Source organism: Haemaphysalis longicornis, unplaced genomic scaffold, assembly GCF_048455015.1.
Source record: "Haemaphysalis longicornis isolate Haplotype H1 unplaced genomic scaffold, Haemaphysalis longicornis Haplotype H1 scaffold_4, whole genome shotgun sequence".
Lineage (NCBI taxonomy): Eukaryota > Metazoa > Arthropoda > Arachnida > Ixodida > Ixodidae > Haemaphysalis > Haemaphysalis longicornis.
Window position 1 is genome coordinate 86,336,570 of NW_027526361.1, and position 23,267 is coordinate 86,359,836.

The window sequence follows — 23,267 nt, forward strand, 5'->3', positions numbered from 1 at the left end:
TTATCTGTTTACTCCCGCTCATACTCACCTTTTTCTGTAATTATTCACTTTTCTTCTTTTAATCCAAATTAGTTTTTTCTCTTCTCTCAGTTAGCGCCCATTTCCTGGCCAATCCCCCTGAGTGGGTACGAGCCATTTTTTTTTGGACCAACAACAACAACAAAGATGCCAAATGTTGTTTGTGTGGAGCGGCTCACCCAGTTGACTGTTCTAATTGCCCTGCGAGAGCTCAAGAAGTCCAAGTTGTCGAGGTCATGGGTAAGCGTCGCTGCTCGCGCGGGGATGCTGTTACCATTGTCAAAGAAAGGACACATGGTTACGCTGGAGTTACGGCCAAACACTCTCCATCACTCGCTGATGCAACCGCAGTGAGTACCATTGTTGGAGCGGTGGAACAAGCCGTTGCCAAGCTCCAACAGCCTTCCCTCGCTGACCCAGCTTTTGCTTCCGTTGTAGCAGCGGCTGTTGAGGAGGGTGTCTCTTCAGTAATCACCACGGAGCAAGATATAAAGAGGAGCGCCGACTGCGGCCCAGAAAAAAATCATTTGCTCGGGCCGATGATGTCCAAGCGCCGCCAGCCGCCCAGCTTTCTCTTTGCTCTCTTCCTCCTTCGTTCGCCCTCTCGTCGCTGTGCCTCTGTACATGGCTCTTCCCTTCTTCGCTCTCCCCAGAGAAGTCTTTTCTTTTGCAGCGACGCCTGTCTTATGCCTGTCCTACTATGCAGGAGAAGTACGTGCACGCGCGGAATTTAAACACCCGCGCGCAGCCGCAATAGATGGCGCAGATAATCGCACACCATCGCATACATCGTGATCGCTTATTCTCTATCAGGGAGCGTTTATTCTGACATTATAAAGACCCGCTAAAAATATTGCAGTAACCCAGCAGATGTAAGACGCAACTGAACGACGACGACTTCAGAAGCACCAAAGATGAGCAAGAGTAATATGGAATGCCACAACACGCAGTCTAGCGTGATTCTGCTTACGGCAAATAGATGCAGCGCAAAAATTGCCCTCTGTTGTTCGTCCGCTCCCTGGGCACGTGCTTAATTATTTATGCTGCTTCTGCGCACGAACAACGCTTACAAGGTTCGCCCGGAGTCTCTATCGGCAAACGGCAATGATACATTTCTGTGCCAATGACTGAATAGGACGGCTACCCTGTTGTATTAAGTATACAAAAACACTGTCAGCTTGATAAGGCGCCCAAGAATATCATACGCAATCTTCATTGAAACTCATGCCGCAACTTACCGCCCGATGTTCACTGTTGCTCTGCGGTCGTGTTATCTCGTCGATAACGCCGCAGACTCCAAATAAAATTCTGCAGTTTGTATGGCTGCAATTTTGGGCCTACCAAAGTTCCCGGCGTTTTTTTTTTTTTTTTTTTTAAGCGGCTGACCATCGAAACAACCGGCTCGTTAAACCTTTTCTTTGGGCGAGTCATCACCACAGAGATATAGGGTCCGGATGCGTTCAAATATCACGAAATGAAGTCTTGTGAAAAGACCGCACTGTCAGGGCCTTGATCTTGAGCAGATTGCTACGCCGCGGGCAGTCGCGGCTGATGTTATTGCGTTTCTGTTGTTTTCTGATGAGCGTGTGAGTGCCGGTCCGTGTTCTAGGCACACTCTGTTCTGGACGTAAGTTGGAGAACTGCGAGAAAGCTGGGGGAACTTTTATAATCGCTATTGATCAGAACTAGTTGCTCCTTTCGCCTTTTGTGAAACCTGTTAAAACACAGCCAAATTGGTATTCACAAATTTACAAAATGGAGTCACATTTTTGGCAAGCACTGCGCGAAAGGTAGTGTTTGTATAGCAGCCATATGACTATATGTGGTCTCTACATTTTGTTTTTCCGCCATGGAAACCAATCCTTAACGTACCTTTGCCGTACGACCACTCAGTTCCTTTGGGTACGGGTTACCCAGAAGGTGCTGTCGAACAAGTTAATCAAGCCGTGCAAAGGAGGAGCACAATGAACGCAAAGCGGTGCCAAAGCAGTCCCAAAGCACTCCGTGCCCAAATCTACCGTCGCCAAAGCAGACGACAAAAGCGATGGAAAGCGTACCGCCAACGCGCACGGGGAACGCCGGCCGCTTAGCCGGCCGGCCATTCGCTGCACCATCTACATTGTGCTCCGCGAGTGATGGACATTAAGCTCCCGTTAGAGAGAGCGAAGTCGGTGCTCCTGTTTATCTCGCTCCGTGGTAATCACCCAGTTAACTTCCACCATAGGGACCGGGCGGCCGTTGTATGGCACCACCGTCGCTTCAGCGAACAGCGCCTCCCGTGGCGAACCATTCGTCAGTGGAATGCCGGTGGCGGTCAGCGCAGCGTTATTGTGCATGGCTTTCTTTCGTTTTTCTGTGGTGCAGTTTGCAAAGCGTAGATAACTACAGGGGCTTTTTTCAGATCGGTAAATCTTGAGCCTGGATATGACCTTTACGAGGCACGCCATGTGTGTGATTTACGCCAATACGCAGTATTTACAAATAGCAGACGTGCTCAATGCGCCAAGCTGGAAGTCAAGCTGGAAGTGAAAATCCTTTCCTTCATGCAATTTCTTCATGCCTGCATGCAGTTTCGCGTATCGAGGAGCATATTGCAGCTAAATGCTCCCACAAAGCTGGTGTGTGCAACCGATTCAGGAATGCTGCGGCGCTGGCCTTTGACAGTTGATGACGAAACAACGTCGTGCACAAGCGAAAGACAAAGTTGGGGGGTGCCTTCTAAGATTTACCTCAAAATGAAAATTGTGATGTACGACGCTTCCGTAACTTCATTAACTACGGCTGAAACGTTAATTTCACAGAAATGCTCTTACTACAGTCATCGAGAATTGTTTACAGAATAAATACCGCATGATAGAAAGTTATTGCTTGACGTGGAGAAGCATTGCTTTACAAGAATTGTAATGGTTGCTGGCTAGTATTGGTTAATGGTTTTTCAAAAACCAATTCCTGCCTGGCTGAAGGACGATAGACAGGAGGGTGCCGAGGGGGCACTCAGTTTCACAACTGAATGCTGCGGTCGTTTTACAAGCTGCCACGTACCCTTGAAAAATCATGCACTTCTCCGTCTAACGACGATGAGGGTGTCTCGCAAAACTTTCTTGTGCGGCTTTCATTGGTTGCCTTCTGGATTTAAACTTTGACTACTTGATCTTCGAATTTGACCAGCCTGCAGTTTGGTCTTTTGATCGCAGCGTCGTTGACCAATTCCCATTCGATTTCGCGCGACGAAAGCTTTGCGTTCAACCATGGTAATCATTGGACGGAGGGCTAGATGATTTTGCTGTTTAATTTTGAACTTACGTGCACCCCTATCCAAAGCTAAACTTTTTCCAGCGTGTCGGAAATGTGTCTGTGCTGGAGGACTCAGGGTGATGCACCCATATTTTAGGCAACTAATCGCGCATTTTTGGCGTCTTCACAAGGCATTACACAATTTTTTAGGTACTCTGTAAATATTACTTAAGCATTAAAAAATCTGGCTGACATTAACACTGCCACATTTTTAACTATCGGTGCCAGCATTTATTTCACGCAGGTGGTAAAACGGGAAGGGGAGGAGGGATGGTTTGTAGCTTGGGCTGTTGAGTTGGTGAATAACTTTGGCTCTTGATAAAATGACCACCACAAACGTGGGAGTTCCACTTCTGCATTCAGGCTCCCATGCTGTCAAACTGTCGCTCAGCAAACCTGAAGGCACAAAGCTCACGGTTACAGAAAGAAAGTGTAAACTACCGCAACATTTCTACGAGTACACGGTAATCCATCTCGTACGCAAGTGCCTTTCTCTTCAAAGCACACGTATCGAGGTATCCCAGCGCTAAGGCTGGAGTGGAAACCGTAGTCATTGAAGCCATTGAAGATAATTTAAAGTGGTAGAAATGAATACTAATATTCATAATAATTTTATTCCTACTCAGATCGCGCAGAGCCATGCGCAGAACCCTGCAAAACGTGCTCATGTCAGTGTAGCCCGTTCCCAAATTTAGAAGCATCAAATAAGTTTGCGTAGCTGTTAGTGCATTTAAGAAGAAATGAATAATAATAGTAGTTGTATTTGTACTCAGAATGGGTGGAGTCAAGCGTAGATCGCTGCAAAAAGCGCTCATGCCATTGTAGCCGATACCCAACTTTAGAAGCATTCGACAAGTTTGCGTAGCCGTTACTGTATCTAAAAACCCAACACATCTGTCTAGACTTCGTTTCATCTCACATGTCCGCCTACAGCACCACCAAAACATTCAAAGCACCGAAGCAAACACGACAAAAACAACAGGAGGCTGTGTAGTCCAATGCACCGGCTCATTCCACTGACGAGGGGAGCGGCGAGTGGTGGCCCCAGCCGTCCAGCTGCCCGGTCCCTATAATCGAGTGCGTGTCTTGCACAGTGGTGACAGCTGGCGCCATATTTGCAGCCCACTCCACTTTTGTGTACCTCTTGTCCCCAAGTGATCCAGCAAGTTTCCACCGTTCCTGAAGGTCCGCAGCTCTCAGCAGCTAATCCTGCCTCGGATTCTGTTAAAGTCTCGTCTAGTCTCGCTACTTCTGTCCGTTGATCGGAACATCCTACTTATGCTGAGGCTGGTACTTCGTCTGTTCGTGGTCCTACGACCGACACAGAGTATTTGCCCCCCCCCCTTTCGCCCTCTTCAGACTCTGACATGGAGCTTCAGGCTTGGCCTATGGAGTCTGTTTATCAGTATAGTAAACGTTCCGGATCATTTAGTACCGAAACCCTGGAAGTGCAGCCAATAGCAAAATTCAAGAAAGGTAAATCTGTTTCAAAGCCCAAGGATCAGATATTAGAGGCTGCAGTTGCTGCAGCCGGTCTCTCTGAATCATAGGGGTTCTAAAAGTTATTCAGTGGAATTGTCGCTCTGTTTTGGCAGGCTTTGCGGATTTACTTTGTGCTCCCAATTTTCCCCAGACGTAACTTTGCTACAGGAAACCTCGCTTAGTAGCAACCAAAAATTTGGTCTTTATAATTACCGCACCTTTTGACTTGACAGGCTAACCTGCAGTGGCGGTCTGTTAAGTTTGATATCAACAAAGTTTGCCCACAACGCGAAGGTGTCCTATTAACTTCAACGCCCAGACTGTGAAATTTTAGTGCTGAAATTAAAGCTACCTGGTTGCTTCCCCTTCTCATTGGCCAACGTGTACTTTCCTAGTGGCGTCGTTCATTCCGAACCACTTGATTTGGCTATTGCTTCGGCTGTACCTCCCATTATCTTTGCAGGAGACTTTAATTCCCACCACGTTACTTGGGGCTTCTGGAATGAATTCTTGAGGTAATCACTTGTTGGATTGGATTACAGATAACAACTTAACATGCATAAATTCGGATTCTCCAACCTCCCATATGGAACAAACGCAATCTGTTTTGGATTTAACTATATCTTCTCGAGGTGTTTCAGTTCCTTCTTGGTCGACCGTTGATGGCGGGTCGAGTAGTGACCACATCCCAATAGTTTTTCACATTGGGTGTTCCATCCGTTTAATTAACCACCAGAGCCGATCTTTTCTTAACTATAAAAGGTTTCAAACCTCTCTGACGGAGTCCCTGTCCTCTCTGGTCACACAAAATGAAGCTGAATGTGCGACAGGCCTTTGTTCCGCCCTTTCCACTTCAGCTCAGTCGTCATTATTTGAAGTGATGTCGAAGAAGTCAGTATTGCCTAGTTCCTGGGGGAAGGAAGAATGTTCGCGCAGCTTTAGACGTAGAAAGGCGGCCTGGAAGAAACTTTGCCAGAACATAACCCGCTTAACTGGTGCAACTACAAATATTTTTCAGCGGTATTCAAACAAGCTGTTTCTAATGCTAAACAGACTTATGACACAGATCGATCTTTGTGTCTCTCCAAGCCTAACAATAAGCGTGCGCTTTTTCACTTTCTTCGGTCGCGGAAAGCAGTACCCTCTCCACATAATACAGACTGTGGTGCTATCTTCAGGTGAACTCTCAGTCCCTAGAGTCGATAGCTGATGGGCTTCAAGCTCGTTTTTCATCTTCCTTAGCGATGTCATTTAGTCCGCCAGACGTGGTAGACGACTTCATAGAGGTAACGCTCTCAGACCTCGCTGACGTCATGACTAAATTGACTGCTGCAGCTCCTGGCCCAGATGGCATTACAACTGAAATGCTGAAATTATTATTTGACGAGGCTCCCAATCATTTACTTAACATGATCAATTATTCTATTAGACATGCATGGATCCCCGATGTCGAGCGTCTCGTCAAAATACTTCCTGTACTTAAGAATGCAGGGCAGGGCCTCTTGGTTGAAAACGTCAGGCTTATTGCGTTGACATCTAACGTGCTTAAATTAATCGAGCGGATTTTGCAGCAGCGCATAATGCAATTGGTGTCCAGTTCTAGTATCTTTAGCCCAAGCCAAATTGATTTCCGCCCTGGGTGTTCGCTTTGGAGTGCGCATATGGACCTTGAACGCCGGATTAAATTAGCCTGTCCCACTAACCAGTTTTCGGCCCTAGTTACCCTAGATGTAGCAAAAGCTTTTGATAGCGTCGAATTCCCTGTGTTGTTGTCCAGATTACAAGTCTTAAACTTCCCAAGGTACATCATGGCTTGGATTTGTGAATTTGTCAGAGACAGGCAGTTCAGTTGTGTAAAATTTCATGTTACTTCCTCACAGCGGCAAGAGTCTAGGGGCGTACCGCAACGGGCGGTCCTTTCCTCTGTTCTTTTAACAATCCTTGTAAGCGCTATTCCGGTGGTGTCTGGTGTCTCTACATATGTATATGCCGACGATATTGCGTTTTTTGCATCAGCACCTGACATTCAATCTCTTTACGAATTATTGCTGTCATATCTGAACATTATTGCCTCCTGGTTGGACAGTATTTGTCTCTTTATGAATGTCAACAAATGTTTCTTATTAGTTGTTCCGATCTCAGGCCCTGTTAACATTACTCTCAGTTACCGACAGTGCATAATTCCTCAGGTTCCTTCTTTAAAGTACCTCGGGAATATTTACACCAGTGAACTTGACTGGACCCCACATATAGCCCTGATTGAGGCCAAAGGTGCACGTGCTGTTGGGATGTTGAGCAGTCTCAGCCATAGAAAGAAGGGCATGCACAGAGAGACCCTTCTTATGATATACAAAATGTACGTTCGCCCCATTTTAGAGTTTGGGTGCGTGTTATTCGCTGGGTGCGCCGCGTATAAGCTTTATCATCTGGTTATTCTGGAGCGCCAGGCTCTTCGCTGCTGCTTAGGGTTGCCTAAGAATGCAGCAAGTGCAGTAGTTTATTTGGAAGTGCGCGTTCCCTCTCTGCATAATAGGTTCCGGATACTGATTGTTGAAACTTTTCTGAGAGCTTATAGCTCTGAGGTGAACAGGGAACAGTTTATCTTTATTGCAGAACCAGGTGCGTTTATGGTGCACCAATGGCCCAGGTTTTTATGTCCACAAAGCACTTTGGTACAGAGCTTCCTTTCTCCATTTGGTGTAGCAATAAATCAGGTTATTCCACATAGGTACTGACAGGAGTTCACCTCTTTCTATCCATTTCCAGAACATTTTCCCCCAAAACGCTAAACTTTTACCAGCCCAGCTGCTCAATCATCTTCTTGAAGATTATTTAGCCTCCATGCAGCCAGGTGCTATAATAATATACAGATGCCTCTCAACGAGAAGAAAAATCCGGTATAGGAATATTTTCCCTTTCCCTTAACTGGACCTTTTCGGTTCGTCTGGGTGATTTTATCCACATATTCTCCGCGGAATTCCTGGCAATTGTCATGGCGCTACGAAAGCTGGATGTATCAACTACATCTCCAATGATAATTTCCGATTCTTTTTTTGTATGCTTAGCCCTTTCTTCCCCTAAAGACACTCCCCTTCTGCGGACATTTCGGTCACTCCTGCCACCTCACTTCACTGAAATTAACCTTCTTTGGGTCCCTGGTCATGCGGGGATCACATTCAACGAGACTGCCCACTCTCTAGCAAGGATAGCACTTTCTGGGCCTGTAGTAGACGTCGTAGAGCCGACACCTTTAATAACAGCAGCTAGGTACCGTAGCATGCTGAAACTCCAAGAACAGCAAGAATCCGTTTTATTATCATTAAGAGATTTTAATCATCTTAAATTCTCATGGAAACCTGAATGGTGCTCTTCACGCAACTTAAAGGTGGTTCATGGTGGTCAGCATGAACGGAAACAACACACAAATAAGAGAATGGACGACACAGGCGCTGTCTAGCAACTGAAATTTTATTGGAAGAACATGTGTTATTTAAGCAACCAAGAAGAGATAAAAAAATTGATGAAATCATACACGAGTCACACAACCATATCACGTACGCACTTTACACACACGACTTGTCAAGAAAATCTATTTCCTCTTCTATTAGGTGGTTATTACAGCCTTACGTTGTCGAGTACCCAAGTTAGATAGGTACTTGCACAGTTCTCGTCTGGCGCCAACAGCTCTGTGCAGCTATTGCAACGAAGACGAGTCTGTTGAACACTACCTTTGACATGCCGACGTTTTTCCCGACTGAGACGTCAGTCCCTGGAGGTGCCGCTTTACAGTTTGGGGATATCCCTAACAGTGCCCGCTACTATCGTTCGGGGCATCCGAAACGGGGTTCTGCCGCCGGGATGCATGCTCTCTCTGCCCCCCTGCGCTACATTGAAAATTCAAAACGATTCTCTTTATGATTGCAAATGATCACCCTCGCTTTGATTTTCCCGAATTTTGTTTTTCAAAACTTTTTCCAACTGGTCTAAATTATCTTTCCTAAGCGTCTCGTGATTAGATAAGAATTCCATTCATTTCAACCATCCTCTGTTCAATGGCCGATCCCCTGATTGGGTATGTGCCATACCTAAAGGCACAACAACGCCGCCGCTCCGCCTTCTTTTATTGCGTTTACCAGATTTCACCCCATTTTTAATGCAAAATTTCTTGCCGCCTTTTTTTTTTTTTTTTTTTTGCTGTGCCTACCAGCCCACTAATCATAGCATCGCACATTAGATGGTCGACTGCAGTGTAAATAATTATTCACAGCCTTGCTTATTTGTGCCAGTTTTGGTGTTTAGAAATCGAACGCCAATGAACGCCATGACAGAGGGCGCTTGTGATGTCACCGTTCTTGCTGCACCACTGCCGGTCTGGATGTGCGCGCATCCAGTGTTTTCCACTATCTCTTGCAGCCAGGCAGGATGAAGTCAGCCCCAAGGCCATGATGTGATACACACACCGGAGCAGCGCGTGCCAACCATAGCCAGGGCGTTCGCCACGCCACAGGGGCCCTCACATCGGCAGTTTGGGACCAGGAGGAGCAGGCGGCATCATGCTGACGCTGATTGCGGAAAGGTATCCGTTCTGAGCTTTCTCGTGTGCGCAAAGCTTTAATTTATTTAAAATATGTTATACTGAATGGTTACTGTTGAAACTCGCTGGGAGATATCTCCATACAAAAAAGGATAACTATATAAAACATAGTTATCTCAGCTTTGAAATTTTATGTTAAAACTCCTTTAAAAGGGCCATTAAGACAACATACAAGTTTGTTTTATCTGAAAGATTTCAAATTTTATAGTGCCCCCAGCGCTTGTCTGGCAGCAAACGATGCCGTATTCACTAAGAAATAAATCAGCTTAGGTTAAAATTTTGATTCTCCTGCCATATCGTGTTTTTGTGACACCAGCAATGAAGTCACAAGTGCGTGTATTCAAACTTCTACTGTGTCATTACGCTCAGCAGCCTTGCTTACTGTCAGTCCTCCCAGATGGCGCTACCATACTAATCCACAGGCCGTTGTCCGCTGTTGCTTTGTTTATGACCGTATCTGCACCTGGCTTGTTTTTGTTACTGTAGAAAGTAATAGTTTCGTGAAACACTGGTATCCAAGACAAACAGGGTCACGTAAGACAACGTCGCTAACGCCAATTGGCAAGTGTTCTGCTATACAACTCTGAAGCTGTAAACTGCTGTGCGGCTAAAACAAGCATAGTGCGCCCAGCACCAACAGCAGTGCCATCAGTACTCGTATGTTTGCTTGTATTTTCGTAACTTTCATTGTTTATTGCACCATTGTTACTGTTGTAAAATGAATATGCATTACGTTTAAGCGCAAATAGGTTTCGGCAAGCTTATCACAACTGTAAAGCAGGTGGTTGGGTCAAGTTATAATGTCTCTGCCAACTACCACTCAAAGCTGCTTTCTAATATACGCACCAAATGCTACTACAGCAATACCAGAAAAATAAAAACAAGCAAAAGAAATATTTATGTAGGTACTGAGCACCATTGCGTTTCAACTGATGACCCAAAAGTTCACAATCTGAAAAACAATACTGTATTCATTTGGCTACTGGTTGCATGCCTTTTCAAAGATACCACCCAGTGCTAAAGAAGTCGGCCTGCAATCATGACCAAAGAAAGTCGACCCATCGTCACGACCAAAGCGCATCCACATGAAATTGTCGCCACGCACAACCTGGCATGTTTAGTTGGCATTTCTTGCCTATTGTGTGGCCTCTAACAATGAGGAGGAGCTTATTTGCGGCCAATATATGTTCAAAGAAACACGGAAATACAATTTTCAGGTGAATTAGTCAAGTAAGGCACATGCTTTCTTTCACACATGTTCAAGCAATAGCATGCAGGCATGTTTGGCTTGCCTAAGCCACAACTTTTAGCAACACACAATTGTTTTGGCAAACTGATTGTATACAGCCGACGCCGGAACAAAACGATAGGCCACATGGGAAACTCCAAAGAGAATGCAGGTGTCCGCTACCATTTCAAAACAGCTCGTTCCACGGGAAACTTTATTGTGCCCTTTTTCCGGTGTTGTGTGCACATCCATGCATGTCAGACATAAAGGATTGACGGGCTCCAAACGTAACAGCTCGCACTTCCATTAACTAGGACAGACAGTGTGTGACCTCATCTGTAGTAAGAAAAAAAAAACCAGCAAATCGTATAAACACCAGGTGGAGCTGTATCGACCCACAAATTTATTCTATCAAGAGCACCCCCTTTGCGAGCTATACATATCAAACCCATGCAACGTAGCACCTCAGATGACCTTTGGAAAAGGTCATCGTAGTTCTCTAGTGCACTGTAGTCGTGTTTCTGATGCAGATGTCACCGAGAAGAGGAAATTAAAGATTTTGTGATCTTTTACATAGCGGAAGACAAGAGTTTGCAGCAGCGATAGCACTGCTTTTGTGAGAAATCTACCAAGAACCACTTAAATTTTTCTGGCAGGAAATTCCGCTAGCTGCCCCCTAGAAACATCCACATCGTTGTCGTAAACAGTTGCTCCTTCCCATCCCCATTTCAGAAGGCATCCCCCGGTATTTCATTTCTGAAGAGTAAGATGGGGGGGGCACAGAGGTTGTTCGCTATTTCATTGTGCAAAGAGTCGTAATGTTCAAATAAAGACATTCAGGGAGTGAAGAAACACACAGACGTATGTATACTAATGTCAACTGCACACTGCAGATTATTTTTCCCATTTAGCAGATATATCAAAGAAATGAACCACACTATATCAATAAATAGGGTAACATGACTATCCCCTTATATAATGCCATTTTCAGGTATCAGCACGTTTCAAACAATAATGACACTTCCCTCCTTTCCCTTTTTTGTTATGGTTTTGCTACCTTATTCCATGCATTTGCCAAATGGTGGAAACAAAGTTGAATGGGTAACCGACGTAAGTTTGTCTTGTGTTTCCTTACTCTCTGATTGTTCATAGGTGCACCTATTAGTTACCTCTACAAGGAACACACGAGACAAGAACTGAATGTGAACTGTTTTTTACTGACAGAAGAACCATCGCAGTGGCAAATTACATGAGACACACACAGCTAGTGCATTTGCACGCATATCGATGGTGACGCCTAATACTTGTTCTTTCCTACAAAAGTGCCCCTTTTTGCTTGCGTCAGTCCACAAAGCTGCAGTGCGTGTTCAAATGGGCCATCTACTGTGGGTGCCTGAAACAGATGCACAGTTCCCGGCCACAGTTACACTTACTCCCGCACTATGTGGAGCAATCGTCACCGAGCTGGTGAGGCCACATTGCGACGGCAAAATTTTCGCTTGCAGCATGGTCTTTTCGCTTGCAGCATGGGTCCCCCTCTCTGACCCCCTCTTTCATGCTGCACAAACCTCCTCTGTAAGAATGTTGTGTTTGCGCGCACACTCACACAGGTGAGCCCTTCCCCTCTTGCCGCACCAAGCATTCTCTCACAGCGTGCCAAGGCTGTGGATCATAGGAGTCAGCGGAGGGAATGCGCGGCTTTGTGGCTGCGCACATGGCGGAGCAGGTTGCTATTGGAGGCAAAAGTGCTGGGGCACAGGTGGCACTCGTAGGGCCTCTCGCCCGTGTGGATGCGAAGGTGCGTGACCAGGACGTTCCTCTCTGTGAAGGCCTTGCCGCAGTGACTGCACTTGTGGGGGCGTTCTCCCGTGTGGGTGCGCAGGTGGTTGACCAGGTGGACCCTCTGCACGAAGGCCTTGCTGCAGTGGTTGCACTGGTGGGGGCGTTCTCCCATGTGGCTGCGCAGGTGCTGGACCAGGTGGGTCTTCTGCACGAAGGCCTTGCCGCAGTGACTGCACTGGTGGGGGCGTTCTCCCGTGTGGGTGCGCAGGTGCTCGACCAGCTTGCTCCTTTCCGTGAAGGCCTTGCCGCAGTGGCTGCACTGGTGGGGGCATTCTCCCGTGTGGATGCGCAGGTGCTGGATCAGGTTGCCCTTCTCCGTGAAGGCCTTCCCACAATGGCTGCACTGGTGGGGGCGCTCACCGGTGTGGATGCGCAGGTGGTTGACCAGGTGGACCCTCTGCACGAAGTCCTTGCCGCAGTGGCTGCACTGGTGGGGACGCTCGCCCGTGTGGATGCGCCGGTGGCTGAGCAGGTTGCTCTTCTCCCCAAAGGCTTTCCCGCAGTGGTTGCACTGGTGGGGACGCTCGCCCGTGTGCGTGTGTATGTGTTTCTTGAGGTGACTCGAGTTGGGTGTCATGTAGGTGCACAGCTGGCAGTGGAACAGTTGACGATCCGGTGGGGCGTCGTGCTGCCTGCTGTGGCCATTAGGGGAAGGGCCTGCAACAGGGAGGAGGGGGAATGAACTGATAGCCCTGCCACCGAAAAACACTGACTATGCACCAGCAGCAAGGTTTTAAAGGGGCCATGAAGCCAAAATGCAAGTTCATGTTATTCGAAAGATCTGGTGGTTTATAGTATCCCCAGCAGCAAACGATGCTTTATTACTGAAAAATTAAACATTTTAAGCTAAAACTTTGGGTCTCCCACTAGCTCGTGCATTTTGTAACACCAGTGATGACATTCGAAGGAAAGGTGTCTAAAACAAAAACTATTAATATTGACTAGAGCTGCTGCAAATGACGAACCATCATTCCTTGCCTCCTTTACCCTCTGCCTTCACAGATGACGTGAATACCTCTGAAGGACTGCTGTGCGCACTTTGTTTCTGACCAGCTTTGTACCAGGCTTTTGTTACTTTTCTTAGTTGACAATCGTGAAAAATTGGGTATGCTTGACAAACCGAGTTATGCCAGTTGGCCAGCATTGTGAGAGAAGCCCAACGTGCCTGATGGGAGTGCAGCATCCACAGGCATACTGCACGCCATAAAAACTGGTGCTTTTATGCTGACATGTTTGTTTGTAATGCACATTGTTTACCCTTCCATTCTTACCACTATAGAAAAAATGTCCACTAAGCATAAGAGTAACAAGCTCGTTCTGGAAGCTTATAATCCCATTAATTTGTGTTGCATTTTGTCAGCTTCAGCCAGTTCCGGCATACTGCCCATAATACATCATAAGCACAGTGCGGAAAATAGCTAGGATGTTGCATGCCTATTTTGTTTTCATCATTATACAGCTTACTTGAGTGAAGTTTGCGTTAAACGTGCTGTCAGTGTAATTTTAAAACGGCAACCTTTCGAATGAACCAAACTGCGAAGTCTTTCTTGGACTACTTAAATGCAAAAATTGTGGTCTGCCTGCCTGTTGGCTTCTGGCCAAGAGTTGAACCAATTGCAAAACAGAACATGTCGGCAGAACCATTCCAAACTAAATCTACTGGAATAATTCAGACATGTCCCCATTATTTATCGCAAAGGCTACCTCAGGCACAATTGATGGAAAATGCAAATACGTAATTAGTAGCTGCTGTGTTCTTTCAGTCAAGAATACAGCTTGGGTTATTTTTTACGATATCATGGGGGAAAAACAGCCCATTAAAAATAATGCGGAAAGACTCCAGTGCAGGCAAGGTAAAAGCAAGCACAAAAAAACAAAGCTCACACTGTCCTAGGCAGAGCAAGAGACAGAAGATAAAGAACGGAATTTGCACTGTCCCAACCGATGGGCACGAGCAGTTTGAACACGGGAAAATTGAACTGCACTGAACAAACCTCCATTCAACTAATCGCACGAGGAGTGAGAGGGGAGGGAATTGCGTGACGGGTGTGAAGGGTGTAGTGGCAGACGACGATAGTCATTTGATAACATTTGCAGTGAACCATGCAGATACACTGCCAACATTTTCGCCACTGTTATGGAACCCACCAGAATAAGCAGAATAAATCATGCTCCAGTCATTTTTCACAAACGAACCAGATTAAGTTCCATCCATGGCAGTCACGCAAGGAATCGGCACACACAAAGCTGTTGCCAGCCGAATGAACTTGAAAAGACATTGAATCAAATTAGTTCATGTCCTATTTGTTGCTGCATTATGAACTGTCCTCCACTTGATTAATTGATTATTAGCAGGTTTAATAGTCTCAATTTATTTTTATCAGGTGGCAGAACAGAAATTTTCACACAATGACCACGGCGAGCTTATAAAATAACCCAATGATGTCACACTAGTTTGGAATGTCTTTCCATGCTATGCTAGTCTTCAGAGCTACAGCTTTTGCCTTGTTTGTTAGTCTGGATTGTTTAATGCAACAGCAAGCAAACTCGATTGGTCAAAGACCTGGTGTCGCTGGACTGAAGAGATAGCACACAACATGACTGATGGATGGTTCTCACATGCACAACCGAAAGGCCGGCATCTCGGAGAATGCAAATTAAGGTGAAAGATTGCTCAAATTGGCGACATGTTCCCCAGAAAACTTCCCGTAAACAAGTAAAGCAATCGAATCGAAAATAAAATTGAGGAAATATGGAGTTGGTGAGAATCAAACCCAAGAAGTCTGAAATGTAAGACGTGCAGCATCCCCAACACTAGGGTGGCTCAGTAGCTCCAGCTAACTCAAGATGGCACCAACTAAATGTGCTATGGCCTTCAACTTGGAAACACATGTTTGAGACATGTACCGAGGCCTACTGTCATAGTTGGGGCGTACTAATTAGAGAACTAGCAATGAAGCGAGTAACACTGTGCTTTGCTGCTAAATGTCTGCTTTGGGTGTTCAACAACGGCGTCATCATGCAGCGTGTACTAAAACCTGCATTCATACGGTACCCTCCCAACTGATTGTGCGTGAAGAGTGCAAACATGGGAAAGGAGAAAGGCACAAGGGGGAAATGATAAGGAAGGACATGCTCATCAATGGCACATTAATGCGTTTGCATTCAATGCATCATAAGGTGTCCTTGCAATTTCGCATTTGTTCAATGAGCGTTAAACATGGTAGCAATCTGTTCAATTGAGCCCTGAGGGCTGCACCCTGTGCCATCAAGATGACATCAATATTATAGCAGGCAGGATGATACGAGGAAAGCGGCACTTTTGACGCGCTTTGTCTATTAAGACATGCGCATAAATCCATGAAAGCTTAAAACCTAGCTTACCAATTCAAACTAGACAATCTTCACAACTGACAAAAGTGGCCCTTTAGGCTATTAGACACTAGCTAGACTAGCAGCCAGATTATAAATAGCTATGCAGTGACAAGTACGGGTTAAATTCCTACAAGCCTGACGCTAAACTATCAAATCAAGTAAAAACTATTGACACATGGCAATCTTCATACACCACCTAGGTACATCATTAAGCAAGTCCACCAAGCAACAGCCGGGCACGTCAGACATCTGCGAGATGACAACCACAGCAGCGTCAGACGGCAACTGAAGGGCACTGAACAAGGGCGACCAACAATGGGAAGAGAGCACTTTGTAACAAACGAGCAACAAGCAGCTCAAGCACTGATGAAGTTGGCAGGAATGACACGTGCAGCATTTATCGGTGTCACCAAATGTTGCTAGAATCGTCACTCATAACCAAACAACAAAGTTCCAAACACGGCCTTCTCTCTGGGTTGAACAGCTGGCACGTTCTTTCTCAGCAGATGGTACAGCTAGGCTGAGGCGCTTCGTAGGACTGGAGGAGACCACAGGGAGGTTACGATTTGACTGCTCGGTCACACATAATGGACTCGCAGATCATGGCCGTGTCAGAAGCCTTTTCAGCACGATCTTTTAGCCCCAGCGGATCAAGCGGGTCAGGGGTTCACTGGGGGGACTGATGCCTGCAAATATGGAGCACAACATACCAAGCCGCTTCAGTTTTGCGAAGTCACAAAGCTTATTCTACAAGCCACCGTGCGGGCCAGGGGCGCCTTCACAACGGCTCGACAATTCACACCTCCAACAAGCAGTTTGATGCGAAATTGTTCTGTTTTATTTACAGGTGACACTGCGTGGACAAGCTCGTGGAAAGCCGGTCATGTTAGAAGCTTTAGAAGTTCCAAAGATTTGCTCCCTTACGAGTCCGGAACTCCACACCGCGATCGTGGAAACACTTATAGAAAAGCGGTATAACATAGCCGACGCCTTCTAGCCGAGTACATGGAAGGCAAATAAAATCAGCGCACTGGTTGGTCCAGACGCCTACTGGAAGGTGGCCACGGGCAGGGTGGACAGAATCAATGAAGAGCTGACAGCGGTGGAAACACTTCTAGGTTGGACGGTCCAGGGGATGGTCGAATCTCCGCCGTGCAGGTTAACTAGTGCCATGTGTCTGTCGGGTGGCACACGGAGCCATTTGGACTTTACGGCATCTAGTCTGGCGGTGGCAAAACTGCAGTTCTAGTTTATCACTTGAAACCGAAACCCCTAAGGCCCGTTCGAGCACTCGTAAGAAGGCAAGCGGCAAGCAAACGGTTGAAGAAATCATTGCCAATGAAGAGGTGGAGGTAATATGTAGTGCTAGCCAGCCGACGTCCGAGCCTGCAGCTACCCAGAAGACAGTCAAGTGGAAGGTGGCATCGTGGAGACGGGAATGCACCGATAGCACCCCTGAAAACACAACACGTGGATGCCAGAAAAATCGATCCGCCGAAACGGCCCCGAAAGAATATGGATAAGGATCCGACGATGACGCAGTATTGGAGGGGACCGTAAAGGCATGCTCGAGAGCTTTCAGTCATGAAAGCCCATCCAAGGGGAAGACGAAGGTAAAAGGTATGCCCCATGGACGCTCAGCAAAATGCAAAAGAGCGCAGATGGAGAACAGCAAGACCAGCAATGAAGGAAACGACAAGCAGACCATCCAGCACATACCGTATTTTCCGGTGTATAGGTCGCGGTTTTTTTCTGAAATTTTCGTTGGTGCGTCTTATCCACCGGTGCGACTTATGTATGGAAGAATTCCGGTTCGCGGCGGCCGCGCGTGGGCAGCGCCCGTTAGGAGACACAGGTGTATGGTCAAAATGAATCCGAAGCCCACCGCTACCGTTGTGTTTCTCATAGCCCATATGTTGCTTCAGGACATTAAATCAAATAATTAGCAGTTTATTCCAGTCTAAAACAATGATAATGGCTTGCGACAACCGCGCGCCACTTTCTGCCATGCGCAGTAACTACAGTTCAGAATAAATTCAAAGTAATATCAAACTGGGTAGCAAAAATAAAATGCAGCTTATAAATTATCACAGAGAGTTACTCTGAAGGAGGTAAACGTGCTGCTAATTTCTAAAATGACAGCTTGCTGATAAGTTTCGATTTTCAGGCCGCTTCCGGTCGCGTCACTTCCGTCCGCCATGACACCTTTATTGCGCTGATTTACGACAGCACGCAAGAGACGCGCGACGTTTGGAGAGGTGGCCAAATGGGTCTCCGACTCTTGGAACTCCATTTCTACAAAAGCAGTTGTAGCCGGGTTCATAAAGGCCGGAATGATCCGTTCCGCGAGTGGTGACGATGTTGGCGAAGAAGATATCAGTGAGTCGGAGGGTGATAGCGATGTGCTGGCGGAACTCCCACTTGAAGTTGCTGAATTGTTTGTTAGCGAGTCTGAGGAAGAAGACTTCGATGGTTTTGCCTAACGCCGTTTGTAAGTACATGCCATCTTTGTGTATCAATAAACCATTTTTGAGAACTTTCTGTCAAGACTTCGGATGGGAGATGCACGTGTCTAGCCCTCCTCAGCGTGCGATGCGTTGATAGGCGGCGGCTGCCGCAACCATGTACTTTCGCCGCTCTTTCTAACGATCTGATTCACTGTGAGTTTACCTAATTAACAAGTGCGTCTTCTACACCGGTGCGACTTATATACGTTTTTTTCCGGAAAAACTGTCATTTTGAGGGGGGTGCGACTTATACAAAGGTGCGACTTATAGACCGGAAAATACGGTAAGCGGTTTCTCAAGGCAACACAGAACCAATCAAAAACGCGCACGGGCACTTGTGTCAGCGAGGTTGAAACGTCAGTCATCGAGTGGCTGGAAGGAATCTCATATGGTGGTGTGTAACTGGAAGGTTCTCGCGGTGTTGACTCCATCGCCAGGCCAAGTAAGCAAGACATTGAACACCGCAGATGGAGATGGCGACCTGTTTTGTATTTGAATCATCGTGGGCCTGCGGGAAGATGTAGAAAAGGAGGAAGAGGACGAAGCGGGCGTGAGCACGCGCTACGATCATCATCAGTGTAGGGGTTCGATCACATCGAATAAAGAAACAGGGGTCACTCTGTCTAGGGCTCTGGGCTGTGACTCGCGGTAGCTTCCGCGACAACGAGCTACGAGCCTGAGACCGAAATTCAGGCCGTGGACTGTGTTTTGGAAGCCGCCATGAAGCGACATATTCTGGCCACCTCACGGAGTCAAGAAGAAGCCCATCATTCATCAAACAACTCAATGATTGTTGACTAAATAAAGTTGTTCCTCCTACTCCTCCTTCAAAACGCCAGAAAACTGTGAGCTACATATCCAATCCCACATCCTGATGCAAAGGCAACTGAAGCCCTGATGCTACGAATAATACAGTGGAACCCCGATAATACGATTTTCATAGGATCGCGCATAAGCGTCGTATGGAGAGAGTGCGTATGATCGGATTACAGGTAAATGCCAGCCTAGTAGTCTTTTTCACATGACATGTGGGCTAAGAAAGTATTTAAATTACTAGATGTAGCGCATTCTCAGAAAATTTGTGAACTTCTAACTGAAATCTAAATATTCCAAATATAAAACGCCTATTTTGTGCCACCTCACCTTGACAGCATCTGTGCTAGCCGGCCAGACATGCACCGCGTGCTACACGACCCCTGTGCCATCTGGCGCTACTTATACGCCTCGAGCTTTGCGATGGCTGCGCTGCCTGCACCGCTTTTCCGCGGCGTCTACGGGATGAGTGCTAGCTGACTGATAGGGGCACATGCGATGTGTTTGTTCTCTTTCGCTTTTTTTTTTGCCTTTCTGAACCCTAAACAACTTGTTATGGTCATGTCTGTAAGCAAATAGTACGTTTAGGGCACTTAAAAAAACAACTTGTTATGGTCATGTCTGTAAGCAAATAGTACGTTTAGGGCACTTAAAAAAACAATTGTGGCTTGATCGAGCGCTGGGACTCCAACAAAAGCTATCCAGGGACGCGGGTCTGCACGCTTCCTGAGCGCTCTTACGGGTGTCCGGCATGGCAGCAGCGTGTCACCACTGTCAACCCCGAATATGTCAGGCACAAGTGAATTCTACTGTCGCCTCGTTAAGACCTGATATGGCACAGTGAGAGGCCGGTGTTGTCTTGCAGCGCGGACAACGAATGCTGCTGCTTCATTTCAAATATATACGTCGTAGAAAAATCTGTCTCAAGGATGTTGTTATCCCAATGCCTGACACCCACCTGAGCCTTTTAAGAGAATACAAGCCAGGCAAAAATGTTGAGCATAGTGCAAGGTTCTGCGTTGTTAAATATGTCATGCCTTAAAAGTAATAAAAAAGGAAAGTTAATGAAACCACGGTATAATATATGGTTAATCGACCAGATTTAGGAAAAATCCCCAAGGTCTGGAGTAAGTTTCTATGAAGGAAAGTTTGACATCCACCCAAATGCAGCCATTTGGGTGGATGTCAAACTTTCCTTCATTTAATATATGGTGTGCAAGTCCGGCAGAAACAAAATATCTCTTACAAAAGTAGGAAAAAAATAAAGTGCCGCTTCGGAAATGCTTCTAAACTTAAGCCAGGTAGTACTCACAAGACCCAACGAGATGCGAAAGAAGTGGACGTTTAATTATAGTTGTGTCCAAATGCAGAACGAAATCCAGGAATGAACGTTCTAGCAATCACACACACACACACACGTGTACACACACACACACTATGCGTTCACTTTCCTTTTTGTTTTTTTACTTAAACGAACAGCTGATCATTTGGCGGACACATTTTTTGAAGTACAGGGTAGGCAGTTGACAAACGACAAAAGGTGTCGCTGAAAGAGTGATATCTGATAAGGCCTCCTGATCTTAGTTTGTGCTGGTTTCTGCAGGATCCCTGTGTCATATGGTTATGGTTTGAAGAAGCGTTTGGTGCAGACGTGGCTTGCTTTATAAGCTCGTCACGACGCGGCTCGTAGAGGATATATGCAACAGATGATTGTTTGTGAGATCTCACCTAAGGACAAGATGACCCAGCATAAAATTCTTTGTCAGGTGCTGATCGCGGGGTATAATTTTGCATTATCCGCTGTACTTCTTTCGTAGTATCACCTCAAAATATATGCCACATTCCTTGTCCAGGGTGGTAATCAATATCCCAGATAGGATATTGGCAACCATTACTGGCTTATGTGCTGTCAGATATGAGTGCTCTGCAAGACTATGCAAGCGCACAAAACCGATTTACGCCATTGTGTATAGCCATAGCATGACCATCTGAAGAAACGCTGCTTACGGAGACAGTAAATTTCAGGGCAGGAAAATGACAATCAGCTCTATGCATATGCCAGCTTCGCGACATTGGTCTGTGACGAACACCTGGCGCCAACACAGACTGAATGTACCACATTAGGATCGCGTAATACACGTTTACAATCTCGTAAATACATCACAGTTACAAACAGAGGGACTGCTCCACATTAATATTTCAAACGCATGCAAACGGTAAACCTCAGTTGTGAACGTGACCCAAAAGCAGTGGCGGCAGTGTGGAGCGGGCCGGAGCGTCCCGCAGCTGCTTCAGACACAGGCTGCTAGGGGGATTTCAGAGGCGCCCCTCCAGACAGTGTTTGAGGCATATAGCCCGCCAGCTCTGTACCTAACGTGCGCTAAATAACGTTGATGTGCTGGATCAGATTGAGAAGGAAAAAGGCACGGGTGTGAAACTGCCAAGGCCAAGCGAAATGAATGATAGTACAAGGCAGTGATAGCAAAAAGGTGGAAAAGAAAGGAGCAGAGCGACAACATGGTTTTGAGAGACAGTGATAAGACGACAGCGGAGATAGAGCGAGAAAGCAAGGAAGAAACTTGGATCAAGCGGGAGAGAAAAGCAGGTGTTTGCTCATCACCGTGGTGTTGTGTCGTGTGTGTTTTTGACTTGGTCAGATGGATGGGAGCTTCAAATTCGCGGTCCATCGGCCACCTGGACTTCGACTTCTTACAGTTGATGCGTTGACATTCTGCAACCGCATGGGACCGTCAAAGGTTACTTCCCACCTGTGAACCTTTGAACTGCAAGAGAACAGGAGAGACTGCTACCCTCTTCCACGCCACGTGGGCCTGCCCACACCTCTGAGAAGTGGTGTGGGCAGCCCACACATCAAAAGGACCTACCTGTGGTGGTGGGTCCTACCGACTTCATAAGAATCATGGGAGGCCGTCCCCACCAGCCCTGACTTACAGATCCCAGAGGACTTAGCCAGCCAGGCCAAGACGGGAGCAAAAGCCACTGGAGCCCTGAACGAAGGGTTCAACCTGTGATTCCCTGACATTTCTTTCCCCCTCCCAGTTCCCCCATCTTTACTGCAATAAAGTTTATTCATTCAGTCAGGCCTACCCACAATCAGACTTCCCACACTAGACCGGAGCATTTGTCACCGTGCTGGTGAGGCCACAATGTGAGGCCAAAACATTCGGCCGTAGTCAGGTTCCATAGAATAAAATGGGCTCTTCCTCCATGAGCCCTCCCCCTTGGTGTCCTGCACAATCCCTCTCGCTACCGACCGTACAAAGGCACCTGCTCCCCTCAGATCTCGTTGGAGGGAGTGTGCGCACCCACCCACCTGGTCCCTGCTCCCTGGGCACTACTGGTGGTGGCGGTGCTCCTTCTGCTCGTGGGCTTTCCTCCGGATGTGACGTGTGAAGGCCATGGGGCAGAAGACGCAGGGGAAGGGCCTCTCCCCCGTATGCGTGTGCACGTGCCTGACCAGGTGACCCTTCTGGGCAAAGGCGTTGGGGCACAGGTGGCATCGGTAGGGGCGCTCCCCCGTATGTATGCGCTGGTGCCTCTTCAGGTGGCTTGGGCGCGTTGTCGAGAAGCTGCACTCGTGGCAGCGCAGCAGCCGGCGATCCGCCGGGGAGTTGTGCTGCACTTTGTGGCCATTTGGTGAGGGGGAAGAGCCTGCAACCGAGAAAGAGGGGGAAAATTTCAGTGCCCTTCCACTCTGTGTGAAGAAGAATCACCAGCAAAGCTGTGCTGCGTTATGTTAGAATAGTCTTACAGCTAATTCTCACAGAATTTTCTTTCTGCATAGTTCTGGTAAAATTACACTTCCGGCCGGTTTTTTTTTCATAACACCACTTCCCTCTGTAGACAGCAATGTATTTACAACACAGCGATTCTGTAGAACTTCACTGCAAACTAATTATGACAAGTATATGAAAGCATCTTAGTCGTCCTTGCGGGTAATTCTCACTAATTTGCTGCAGGATACTTTCGATAACACGAGTTAGCCATTTTCCGTTATTGTCCTTTCAAGAGATGGGACTGCTTCACCGTGCAGCACACAATGTGAAAAAGCCAGACCAAGCTTACACCAATTTCTTTGAAGTTGGCTTCACGT

At 46.8% G+C, this 23,267-nt stretch overlaps 1 protein-coding gene, 1 long non-coding RNA gene and 1 pseudogene across 3 annotated transcripts in view; 1 reads left to right on the forward strand and 2 right to left on the reverse strand.

Annotated features, from left to right (window-relative positions):
* Positions 1-23,267, reverse strand: part of LOC144179816 (uncharacterized) — a 105,708-nt pseudogene that overhangs the window by 78,564 nt on the left and 3,877 nt on the right. The window contains exon 2 of the transcript XR_013324332.1: positions 22,488-22,825. The product of XR_013324332.1 is annotated as an uncharacterized LOC144179816 (transcript). The remainder of the gene's footprint in view (positions 1-22,487; positions 22,826-23,267) is intronic.
* Positions 180-12,950, forward strand: LOC144178969 (uncharacterized). The gene is made up of 3 exons (XR_013324118.1): positions 180-368; positions 9,208-9,370; positions 12,835-12,950. It is a non-coding gene; the product is annotated as an uncharacterized LOC144178969 (long non-coding RNA).
* LOC144178953 (uncharacterized) lies at positions 11,814-21,884 on the reverse strand. Its single transcript, XM_077707103.1, has 2 exons — positions 21,774-21,884; positions 11,814-16,519 (listed from the first exon to the last, which is right to left on the reverse strand). Exon 2 carries the CDS (start codon positions 13,033-13,035, stop codon positions 12,295-12,297), a length of 741 nt encoding a protein of 246 aa, XP_077563229.1. The 5' UTR covers positions 13,036-16,519; positions 21,774-21,884; the 3' UTR covers positions 11,814-12,294.

What these genes read in the sequence shown, in the direction of transcription:
- LOC144178953 (XM_077707103.1), bottom strand. Translation starts at nt 13,035, where the DNA reads ATGACACCCAACTCGAGTCACCTCAAGAAACACATACACACGCACACG.